Genomic DNA, 12547 nt, shown 5'->3' with positions numbered 1-12547 from the left:
TTGTCTAAGGACTTGCTCGTGCACTTGTTTTTGATATCTCTTCCTGCACACTTTGGGCAATTCAAAGTGAGTTATAACATTCAGAAGGACAAATGGTCCCTAAATGAGCTCATATGTCACTGTGTGCAAGAGCAAGAGAGGTAGTAGTGGGATAAGACTGAAAGTGCTCACTTGGCCTCAACCTCTCAGAACAAGAAGAAGAAAAGAGGTAATGAGGCTGTAGAAAGATCTTCTCATATTAAGAAACAGAAGAAACAGGATGAGGAGTTTACCTGCTACTTCTATAAGAAGTCAGTACACATGAAGAAGGAGTGTCCCAAGTACGCCGACAGGCGTGTAAAGAAGGGTATGCCTCTAACTCTAGTTTGTTCTAAAGTTAATATAGCTTCTATACCTAAAGATACTTGGTGGGTGGATTCTGGTGCTACCACTCACATAAGTATGTCTTTGCTGGGTTGCATGTGGAGCCAATCGCCAAGTGATGCTGAAAAATTCATCTTTGTGGGCGACGACAATAAAGTTGCGGTAGAGGTTATAGGAACTTTCATATTATAATTAAACACTGGATATTATTTGGATTTATTTGAGACATTTGTTGCACCGTCTTTTAGGCAGAATTTAATTTCTATTTCCATTTTGGACAAATCAGGTTTTTCTTGTTCTTTTGGAAATAATAAAGTTAGTTTCTACCAAAATTCAAATTTTGTTGGTTCTGGTCCCTTAATTGATAATTTGTATATGTTTGATGTTGTTAGTTCCTATAGAGAAATACTGCAAACAAGTTCACGTGGTATAAAGCAAAAATTAAGTGAGAATTCCGCTACATTATGGCACAAACGTTTACGATACATCTCTAAATAGAGAATTCAGAGGTTTGTGTCGGATGGAATGCTTGAACCCCTAGATACTACAAACTTCCAAGTTTGTGTTGAGTGCATCAAGGGGAAACAAACAAACGTTATAATATTAGGTGCCAAAAGAGCTACAGATGTCTTAGAACTTATACATATAGATATTTGTGGTCCATTCCCTACAACTTCATAGAATGGACAATAGTACTTCATTACGTTCATAGACGATTACTCTAGATTCGGGTACCTATATGTAATACATGAGAAGTCACAATCCCTGGACGTCTTTAAGTCTTTCAAAGCTGAAGTTGAACGTCAACCTGGAAATAAAATAAAGGTTGTCAAATCCGACCGTGGTGGTGAATACTATAGAAGGTACGATGGATTAGGAGAACAACGCCCAAGACCCTTCGCGATTTTCCTCAAAGAGTGTGGAATTGTTCCGCAATACACCATGTTGGGCAAACCCAGCATGAACAGTGTTGCAGAGCGACGAAACCGAACTCTTAAGGATATGGTAAGAAATATGATCAATCATTCATCTTTGCCAAAGTCACTTTGGGGAGAAGCTTTAAAGACTGCAGTATACATCCTTAACAGGGTACCACACAAAGCAGTTGCCAAAACCACCTATGAGCTTTGGGCAGGCAAGAAGCCTAGCATTAGGCACTTGCACATTTGAGGTTGTCCAACTGAGGCGCGGCTTTATAGGCCACATGAAAGAAAACTGGACTGAAGGACGGTTAGCGGTTATTTCGGTTGTTACACTGAATGCTATCGGGGCTATAAGTTTTATGATCCCACATCAAGATCCTTATTTTAAACGGGAAATGCGAGATTCCTTGAGGATATTGAGTTTGGAGAGGAAGAAACATAAGGAATGTTGTCTTTGAAGAAGATTTTTTTATTGACAGTGATCAGGTTTCTATACCTATTGTTGTTCAAGGCATATCATGCACTAGAGGACAATGTTCAGGTTCCTATTCCTGACATTGTTCTAGATCAAAACAACAATGAGATTCTTCCTCAATGCGATTCCAGATGATTATATCATATTTCTCCAAGAACATGAGGATGGCGTCGGATTGACAGAAGATGATCCGATTAACTTCTGTCAAGCCTTGCACAGTTTTATCTCTCAAAAGTGGATTGATGCCATGAAGGATGAGATGAAGTTTATGAATGAAAATGACATTTGGGATCTCATCGAGTTGTCTAAAGGTGAGAAGCCCATTGGTTGTAAATAGATATTTAAAACCAAGAGGGTTTCAAAGGGCAATGTCGAGAGATATAAGGCTCGTCTAGTCGCTAAAGGCTTTACTCAAAGGGAAGGCATAGACTATAAAGAGACTTTCTCTCCGGTATCTTCGAAAGACTCTTTTAGAAAAATAATGGCACTAGTGTTCATTTAGATCTAGAGCTACATCAGATGGATGTCAAAACTGCGCTTCTCAAAGAAGACATTGATGAGACAATTTAAATGGTACAACCAGAAAATTTTGTATCTGGTAATCCAAAGTCTATTGTCTGTAAATTGAAGAAATCCATCTATGGTCTCAAACAGGTTTCCCGTTAATGGTATCACAAGTTCCATCAAGTCAATGATATTCTGCTCACTAGTAGCGATATAAGCTTACTGCACGAAACCAAGAAATTTCTGACGAAGAAATTCGAGATGAAAGATCTTCGTGATGCCTCTTTTGTATTAGGTATACAGATAGTTAGAGATCGTTCTCAAGGTATCCTTAGGTTGTCACAAAAGAGCTATATCGATAAGGTTTTGAGCAGATTCAGCTTGAAAGATAGTAAACCAGGAGACACACCCGTCGCTAAAGGAGACAAGTTTAGTCTCAAATAGTGCCCTAATAATGATCTTGAAAGAAAAGAGATGTAAAAAATTCCATATGCATCAGTATTAGGGCGTTTAGTGTATGCTCAAGTTTGTACTCATCCCAACATAGTATTTATAGTAGGAATTCTGAGCAGATATTTGAGCAATCTGGGTATGCAACATTGGAAAGCAGCCAAACGCGTGATGCATTATTTGAGGAGAACAAAAAACTACATGCTCACTTATCGGAGATCAGACAATTTAGAGATCATTGGGTTCTCTGACTCCGAGTTTGCTAGATGCCAAGAGAGCAGACGCTCCACATCAGGCTACATCTTTATGTTAGGGGAAGGAGCTATCTCATGGAAGTCCACTAAGCAGACTCTCATAGCTTCTTCAACCATGGTTGCGGAGTTCATTGCTTGTTTTGAGGCGTCCAACCACAGAATATGGTTGCGAAACTTTGTCACTGGGTTGCGAGTGGTAGATGGCATTGACAGGCTATTAAAGATTTATTGTGACAATAACTCGGTGGTACTTTATTCCAACAATAACAGGAGCTCGACGAAGTTGAAGTTTATCGACATCAAGTTTCTAGTTGTTAAAGAGAGAGTTCAAGATAAACAGATTTCTATAGAACATATAGGGACATACTCTATGCTAGCAGACCCATTAACCAAGGGCTTAACGCGTAAGGTCTTTCATGAGCACACTGCTCATATGTGCGTTATTTTTTTAGGATACCTTGGTTTAGTGGGAGTCATTTTTGTATTATCTGTTTGCTTTAGACATCGAGTTATTCAATTTTTTATATAATAAAATTGATTGATTATTATTCTATTTCTGAACTTGCTTGTGTTTCTTTTAAGAGCAATGTTCGCATTGTATTAAGGACTTTGGAAAGATCTCACCAAGTTGGAAATAGGCATGTCTGAGATCACATTGCATGTAATTTCCATGCTATTCCATATTTGAGCTATGTCATTGAGTGTATTAGTATAGTGATCATCGTGGTTTAGTCACGACTGTATTGTGATGATAGTCGCGGTGGTTCTATTATTAATATACAAGATGGTTCCATAGTATATAGATGCGCGCCTAAAAAATTTGTAATATAATTGTTTCAGGAATTATATGTAACCCAAGTGGGAGATTGTTAGATGAGTGCCTAAAGAATTTGTGATATAATTGTTTCAGGAATTATATGTAACCCAAGTGGGAGATTGTTAGGAAACTCACGTTTCCTAAGTTGGGTAACATATTTTATTCAATAATATTTAATATGAGCTAAAATTAAGTGGTCTAATTTTGGTAAACCCACTAAAGAATGAATATGGGCCAATTGGGTAGATACCCATATTGTCTTAATTAGGGAATTATGGGAACACTAATTAAACAATATAAATAAAACATCAGTCTTAATTAGGGAATTATGGGAAACACTAAATCCAACACGGTTTCTCTTGGTCCCGTAGTGGAATAAGGGTTAAAGAAAATCATAAAACCATTATGTTCCATGTTCCGTCATAGTAATTCCTCATCAGAAGACGAAATTTAAATCCAACTCTGTTCCATGTTCCGTCATAGTAATTCCTCATCAGAAGAAATTTAAATCCAACACTCCCCAACACACTAAATCCATCATAGTAATTCCGCATTTAAATCCAACACTCCCTAACACACTAAATCCAACACGGGGGTTTCTTGGTCCCACACTAAATCCAACACGGGGGTTTCTTGGTCCCGTAGTGGGTTTCTCTTGGTCCCGTAGTGGAATAAGGGTGATTTAGTTTCTTGGTCCCGTAGTGGGTTTCTCTTGGTCCCGTAGTGGAAAAAGGGTGATTTAGTTAAAGAAGATCATAATAAAACTGGAAAAAGGGTGATTTAGTTAAAGAAGATCATAATAAAACCCGTAGTGGAATAAGGGTGATTTAGTTAAAGAAGATCATAATTACGGGAATAAGGGTGATTTAATTAAAGAAGATCATAATAAAACCATCCTATTCTGTAGTGGAATAAATGTGATTCCTATTCTGTAGTGGAATAAATGTGATTTAGTTGAAGAATATCATAAAACTATTATGTTCCGTCATAATAATTCCGCATCAAAGAAATTTGCATCAAAGAAGAAATTTCGGAATGATCCAGGTATATTCTAACAGGCCATGAGGATTAAAAAACAGCTATTCAGGTATATTCTAACAGGCCATGAGGATTCAAAAACAGCTATTCAGGTATATTCTAACAGGCCATGAGGATTAAAAAACAGCTATTCAGGTATATTCTAACAGGCCATGAGGATTCAAAAACAGCTATTCAGATATATTCTAACAGGCCATGAGGATTCAAAAAATCGATCATAGATCAGTGCAACAATTTTAACCCTAAGCCTTCTATAAAGATTTATGTGCTACAAGGGTTTTATTTTACCCTTGCATGAGTATAAGCTCCAATCCTCCATATTATCCAAAATCCTTGCATTCAATGTTGACATTTCTTGTTTCTACAAGCTCCGCACACGTTTAGAAGTTTAGTTCTTACTAAGAGTTGATTATCTTAAATTCTGTCCATTGGTTGCCTAATATGACAAGTTGAAGACGAAACTTTAGATTCCACCATCAGAGATAAAAAGACTAAAATCGGTCCATATGTTGCCTAATATCATGTCTTCGTGACTTCATCTGTATCATAAGATCGATAGATAGTTCATGCTATTTCTCTTTCATTTTTGCTCCAACTTGTAAAACCACCGAAAGACTCTCAGAGAAGTCTGAATTCGAAGAAAAAAAACAACAAATATATTTGTGCCATGGCATGGCGTCTCTCATCATCTCTCACATTTCTTTGTCCTTATGCTTTTCCTTGGCTTCCTTCTCCGCCGTCGTCTCCCCCCAGTCCTCCTCCGACTTCCCCACCACCGTCTCCTTTATTTTCTGCGTCGTGTCCTTAGCCGCTCCCCAAGCACCCTGCACCGTCTGCTTCGCCTTCTCTCCCAGATTCTGCACCGCCTCTGCCGCCTTCATCGTCCCTTCCTTGACCTTCTCTTTCCCTTCGTGGGCCGTCCCTTTGGCCTTCTCCTTGCTCTCCTGTGCCCTCTCCTTTGCCCTTTCCGACATATCCGACGCCTTTTCCACCCCTTCGCCCGCGTACTCTTTTGCCTTCTCCTTGCTATCCTTCGCCATTTCAGTCCCTTCTCTCGCGTACTCTTTCGCCTTCTCCTTGCTCTCCTGCGCCGCCTCCTTCGCCCTTTCCGACACCCCCGACGCCTTCTCCCGGGTTTCCTTCATCTTCTGCTTCGCCTCCTCCGTCAACCGCTCATCTCGAGCTTCTTCCGGTGCACTGTGTGCCTGAAAAAGATTCAGCAACAAAACTCAATACTAATCAATCACTCTTCCCCGTCCAAAGACGAACAAAATAACTTACATCGTAGGACTTGGAGGCGGAGGTGAAGAAGATTTTGGTTTTCCGAGTGGAGGAACGGAGGGGCGGCAAAGGGTGTGAAACGGACTTGGAGATGTTGAACAGAGCAGTTTTTGCAATCGACATGGCTGCCTTGATTTCGCCGTTCCGCGTCGAGTGGCAGTGGGCTTTCGCAGTACAAATATAAGAACAGTTAGGAAAAAGGTGGCAGATGCTTGAAGGGACACGTGTGAGAGAAGAGACACGTATCTGGCATGCTGAGAGCCATTTGAGGAGCTGTCATCAGCCCACACGTTTGGACTTAGTTCGACTCTATTTCATTTTTTGGTAAAGTGGTTTTTATTTTATATGTTTACGTTTAATTTAAATATTATTCTCTTTTGAAAATAAAAAAAATTAAATCTAGCAGAGAAATTATTTTTTACTCAATAATTGACTTTCCCAAATTATAATTCAAACCCATTATGCGATGGGTGTTTTTTCATTACAGTAGTGGTTATTTTCTTTTCTGTTAAATCCTCATTATCCTTTTACTGAGTTACCTTTCTCTTACCATTCTTTTTTACTTTTATTTACCCTCTTCAGTCCAACACATGCTTCCGTTGGTCTTTTTTTTTTTTTTTATATATGGGTGATCTTGTCCATTTTCATTATCGTCTTTTGAGTAACAGGCATTACCCTCTTTAGTTTTTATTATCATTATTTTCTTCAAAATCTTTTGAGGTTGGTTTCGACTCCTGCTTTATGACCCATGTCCGATTGAGTACTTATTCTTAGGACACCTTGATGGAGGAGATAATTATTACAACTATTTTTTTTTTCAAGTTAGGATCATTGCCACTACCTGCCAATTTAAGAGGGAGAATAAAATGAGAGGTATGAAGCATGGGGTAGGTGACAAAATCTACTATGAATGATTCTACAAGTTAAATCAAGTCAGGTCACATTCATTACTCTATTAATTTGGTGGACGTTTTCTTCTTATTTTCTTTACATGTAACAATTTAGATTGGAAGTTGAGTGTTGCAGTAGTTGCGTCTCCTTCCGAATTTTATGTGATTAGAATATCCAAGTAAGGGAGAGAATTAGATGAAAACAAGAAGATTACAAGCAAGATGTGAATAAGAATAAGATGAATACAAGAAAGCCAATTAAAATTTCTTTTCCAAGCACACAAGTTTTTTTACTAAGATTATTTATGAAGTGAAGATACAAACACTAGCTTGAGGGAGAGTGTTAAAAGACATCCACATGTGTAGGGGTGACATAACTAGTAAATAAGGAAAACTTTCATAGAGATGACATAAAATTGTAGTTATGCAAGTTGGTGTATGTCCTCTTATGTCCTTTCCTTTTTGAAGCTTGTACCCCGAAGGGCATTATAGTCATTGTAAACACCTTCACACACCTATAAATACAACTTCAAGACATTCAAGCCTTTTCCTCTTAGGTCAAATTCATCCATACACCTCTCTCTCTCTCTCTCTCTTTTCCCCTTCCTTCTCTCCTTTGGTTTTTTCTCTCCTCTTTCCCAAGAGCTAGAGTTCCTTTATTCTTTCATTCCCTTGAGATCTTTCGCGTTAGAAATCAACAATAATTATTGATTAGGTAAGAAAATAATCAATTAAGCGATGATTTATTCTAATTAACCTGCTAATTGACCTATTTAATGTAATAACTAATAAATTATTTAATAGAACAAGTAGTAATTATTCTAATTAATTGAATACATTCTAATGATATAATTAACTACTCAATTGATTCAATTAATATGGTTAATAGGATTAATAGAGTTGGTGCAAACAACCAGAATGACATACTAGTTGATCATCGCTAATACTAGTTAATTAATTGATAATTAATTAATTTAATTATTTAATAATTACTTATTAGATAAGAAAATGATCAATTATGCAATGATTTGTGCTAATTGACTAGTTGATTGACCTATTTAATGAGATAACTAATAATATTCCAATCGAACATGTAGTAATTAATTAATTAAATCCATTATAATTAAATTATTAACTAATTAAGTGACTCAATTAATTTTCGTAGTCGAATTAATTTATTATTATTATTTATTCATTTTTAATATTGTAATAGTTAATTAATATATTTTTAATTATTATTTTTTTATTCTTTCTCTTTTTCCTTATTTTTAATTTTTCCTTTTCTTTATTTTTCCTTTTTTAATATTTTTTTATTTTTTATTTTACGGATAATATTGACCCGGGTTAGTATCTTTTTTCTTACCGTCCCTGTTGAGTCATTGACTGAGTCGATTACTCAGTATTTTTTATATATGAGTTGGATTGTGGATGGAATCACTCCTATTTTGGCAATTCTATTATTAGCCTTGGTCTCATCTGACTTTCAAATCAAAACTTTGGATGACCTAGTTCCTTAACTCACAGTAAAAGGGAATTTTACTATATACTATCCATTTTAAAAAATAATAATATAAATAATTAACTTTTTAATTTAATAACATAAATACCTAAGTTTGATCAATCAATTGCACATGTATACAGTCAAAGGCTATAGGTAAAATTTGAATGCTTACATAGTGGCACATCAGTTCCTGAAAAAACCAAATGACATATCGTCCACCATATCATTGCATAGCCGCGTTATTATCCATGTAGGATACCATGCTATTGAACAACTTTGTCATTATCAATATTCTATGCCACATCACCACGATCCACTAAGTTTAATGAATTTTTTTGAAAAAAAAATATTAATTATTTTTAAATTAGAAAATGTCTTAAATCGATTAAAAAATGTTAAACATATTAGAAGAATATTTTTAATCAATTAATATAAATATTTATATTTTTATTAATATAAATATAAGGGAATAAAATGCGTACCAATAAATTAGAATTTTAAACATTAAAATATTTTTTAAATAAATTTTTCTATAAAAAAATTTTAAATCAATAATGAAAGGTGTTAAATAGGTAAGAATAAAATGTTTTAATTAATTAATATAATAATTTTATATTTTTAATTATAAAAAAGAAGGTTGTAAAATATGTACCAATAAATAAGAATTTTTAAGACTGAATTAGGTATTAACATATTAAAAAATAAATAATTAATAATCAAAATTTATATTTTTATTATATTAAAGTGAATGTAATGAAATGAACTGTGTAAGATTTTTAAAAGCAGAGATTAATATTTTTAATAAAAACATAACTTAAATCAATCATGAAAAGAAAAAGGGAGAAAAAAAAGTAAGATAACATGGAGGGCTAACTTGGCGTTTGATGATATGGCTATGCAATGGCATGGCTGAGTGGTTCTTTAGGTGCTGATGTGCTACATAAGCGATCAAAGCTTATGTGTTACATATGGTATATATGTATAGTTGATCGGTCAAAGTTGGGTACGAGATACCAAGTCGGTTACTTATACTATTATTAAAAAAATATAATATAATTCCCTAAAAAACATGCGAATAAACCGGCCCAAGGGGAATCATCGTTCACCGTTCACAGTGATTTGGTCAGGAAAAAATTCAAACATTTGGTCTACTAGCATGGGCATTAATGGTGACAAAACATCTATGTGATAATATAAAAACATGTAGCATGCTATGATAGAACGATATCTTAAGTCGTGTTATCCATTCAAAACGTGAAGTTGTCTTTACTTTCATCTTTAAAAACATCAAAAAAGGGTCCAGAAATGGAAGTATACTGGTTGGAAACGAATATTCCACAATATAAAATATGCAACTTGAATGCTCTTTGATTTCGAGTTCTGGACCTTCTTGGCATTTCTGCAGGGGTCAAGAGCATCTGCATGTGCCTTCACTCGCTTATTCTGATTTCCAGATAGGAGTTTCTGGGTATGTTCAAGAAATTAATTAACTCTCTATACCATGATGAAGCTCTTCTTTATTAATTTAAATAAGGGAAAGCCAGTTCATCTCTGCAGCAACAATGGCGTCTGTGCCAGCTCCTACTGCAACTGGTTTCCCTTCTTTCTATAAGGTGAAAACAGTAGCACTTGCCAGACTTCGAGCATCATCGTCTTGTTTTGAAAGAGCCACCCGTTTACCGATCGAGATTGTTTTAACTGAACATCATACGGAGAAAATGAAAACCATTGCAGGACATAGCTTAATGGGGATGATCCCAGATGACGCGACTGCGGTTACTAAGCTTCTAGCGATTGCAGACATAGTCGCGGATCGTGCTGAGATGCATTACAACGTGGCAGAGCAGCGAGATAATTGGAATAGGCTTCTTCTGATCTCCATCAATGCCATGACGCTCTCCGCAGCCACCATGACAGGACTTTCGGCCGTCCCCGCTGTTGTGGGAGGAGCTCGAGTAGCCTTCGGACTTTCTGCCACGTTCTTGTATTTAGCTGCCACGGCGCTGTTGGTGGTCGTGAACAAGATCCAGCCGTCTCAGCTTGCCGAGGAACAGAGAAACGCCGGTCGGTTGCTCCGCCAGCTCTACTCCAAGATCACCACAAGCCTTGCCGTTCAGCGTTCCGATGCTGCTGATGTAGAGGAAGCCATGGAGAGGATTCTGGCCATCGACAATGCCTACCCCCTTCCCTTACTCTCAGCAATGCTTGAGAAGTTCCCCAGACGAGTTGAGCCAACCGTTTGGTGGCCTTCAGTAACCCATTTACAGCCACAACCAGAAGTGCAAAACAAGGATGACAGCGGGAACGTTAACAAGAACGGGTGGAGTAAGAAGCTAGAGGAAGACATGAAAGAAATACGCAGAGTTTTGGAGGAGGAAGATATCGACGAGTACATGAGACTTGGCAAATTGGTGTTGACAGTTAATCGCGTCCTGGCAATCTCCGGCCCAGTTTTAACCGGTCTAGCTGCAATCGGGGCTGCATTTGCTGGGATCTTCTCTCAGGGATCCTGGGCTCCAGTGGCTGGTGTTCTCGGCGGAGCCATGGCCAGCGTGGTGAACACACTGGAACATGGCGGGCAGATTGGGATGATCTTCGAGATTTATCGAAACTGTGCCGGTTACTATACGCTTCTGAAGGAGTCGATTAGTTCAAACTTGAGGGAAGAAAGGGTCGAGAGGAGGGACAACGGAGAAGTGTTTGAAATGAAGTTGGCTCTGCAGCTGGGAAGAAGCCTATCAGAGCTCAGAAACCTTGGTTCTGCTTCACATGAGAAAGACGATGATACAGTAACCGAGTTTGCTGGAAAGCTGTTCTGATACAGTAATTTCCTTTCGCAAACTTTTTATTTTCTCGCAATTCTGGTGTTTCCGACCAGATCCCGACCAGTAACTAAGTCCAATGGACATTCACCAGCAGCGGCCTATGAAGAAGATGATCATTCATATAAATAATAGAATCTAGAGGATCACATCTTGTTCTCCCAAGAGTAATTCCTTCGTGTGGAACATAATTAGATAAATGACGAATTTATGAACTTATTTAGGAAAATACCTAATTTTGACCTGTCTGTGTACAATTAAAAGTAACAGGTAAGCTTTGACGGATCACATGTTGCCACATCAGCACATGGTCAGTCGAATGACACCTTAACTGACACATCATCACCCATGTAGGATGCCACATCATTAAATGACACAAAAAACCTCAGTTTAACATTTAGCTTGGCAAATCATGTCATCATCAATTTAAAGTATTTATAAATTAAAAAAATTATTCAAAAAAATTATTATGGAGTTTAAAAATCAAAGTTATCGATACACTTTTTATTATTTTATATTTAAATTAATAAATTATTAAAAAATCTTACTCTTACCTATTTAACACCATTTATTATCGATTTAAAATATTTATTAATTAAAAAAATGAAAAATTAATATTAGAGTTTAAAAATAAAATTTATCGGTACACTTTTTATTACTTTATATTTAAAATAATAAAAAATAAAATAATAGCAGCCAGTAGTGGGGAATGGCGGCAGAGCAGGCATGGCAAGAGGGCGCGAGGGTGAGAGGAGAGAGATCGAGCGGCGGGAGCGGGCTCAGCGAGAGGAGAGGAGAGGAGAGGAGAGAGATCGAGTGGCGAGAGAGAGAATTGAAAAAAAATAAGAAGGGAGACGAGGGCTTACGTGGCATGAGATGACATGGCATGATGACGTGTTAAAGTATTTAATGATGTGGTATCTTACATGGGTGATGATGTGTTGTTCGGCTCACCGGGAGCTGATGTGGCATGATGACATGGTGACACATAATCGATCAAAGCCTGCTTGTCATTTTTGACTATACACATATGCAATTGACCAGTCAAAGTTAGGTATTTTCCTAAATAAGGTCAAAAGTTTGTCATTTATCTAATTATGTTTAAAAAGTTGGGTAAAAAACCTAATGTCTCTTTAATCATCACTTGGTGTCAAAGTAGCGATTTGAGGAGTACAATTTGATAAGATAGTGATCTACTTCAATTTCGACAAGAGAAACCAAAAATCCAT

At 36.9% G+C, this 12547-nt stretch overlaps 2 protein-coding genes across 2 annotated transcripts; one reads left to right on the top strand and one right to left on the bottom strand.

Moving 5' to 3' along the window:
- Positions 1-5516: 5516 nt before the first annotated feature.
- Positions 5517-6228, bottom strand: LOC137952661 (late embryogenesis abundant protein 2-like). The gene is made up of 2 exons (XM_068799725.1): positions 6106-6228; positions 5517-6029 (listed from the first exon to the last, which is right to left on the bottom strand). Exons 1-2 carry the CDS (start codon positions 6226-6228, stop codon positions 5517-5519), a joined length of 636 nt encoding a protein of 211 aa, XP_068655826.1.
- A 3830-nt stretch (positions 6229-10058) lies between these two features.
- On the top strand, positions 10059-11315 carry LOC137952660 (probable F-box protein At4g22030). Its single transcript, XM_068799724.1, has one exon. It carries the CDS (start codon positions 10059-10061, stop codon positions 11313-11315), a length of 1257 nt encoding a protein of 418 aa, XP_068655825.1.
- The last annotated feature ends 1232 nt before the right edge of the window (positions 11316-12547 follow it).

This window comes from Aristolochia californica, unplaced genomic scaffold (assembly GCF_029961685.1).
Source record: "Aristolochia californica isolate CCGP_79_NKW_82.1479 unplaced genomic scaffold, dmAriCali1.0.hap1 SCAF_16, whole genome shotgun sequence".
In the NCBI taxonomy this organism is placed as follows: Eukaryota; Viridiplantae; Streptophyta; class Magnoliopsida; order Piperales; family Aristolochiaceae; genus Aristolochia; species Aristolochia californica.
This window is presented reverse-complemented; position numbering and strand designations above follow the sequence as displayed.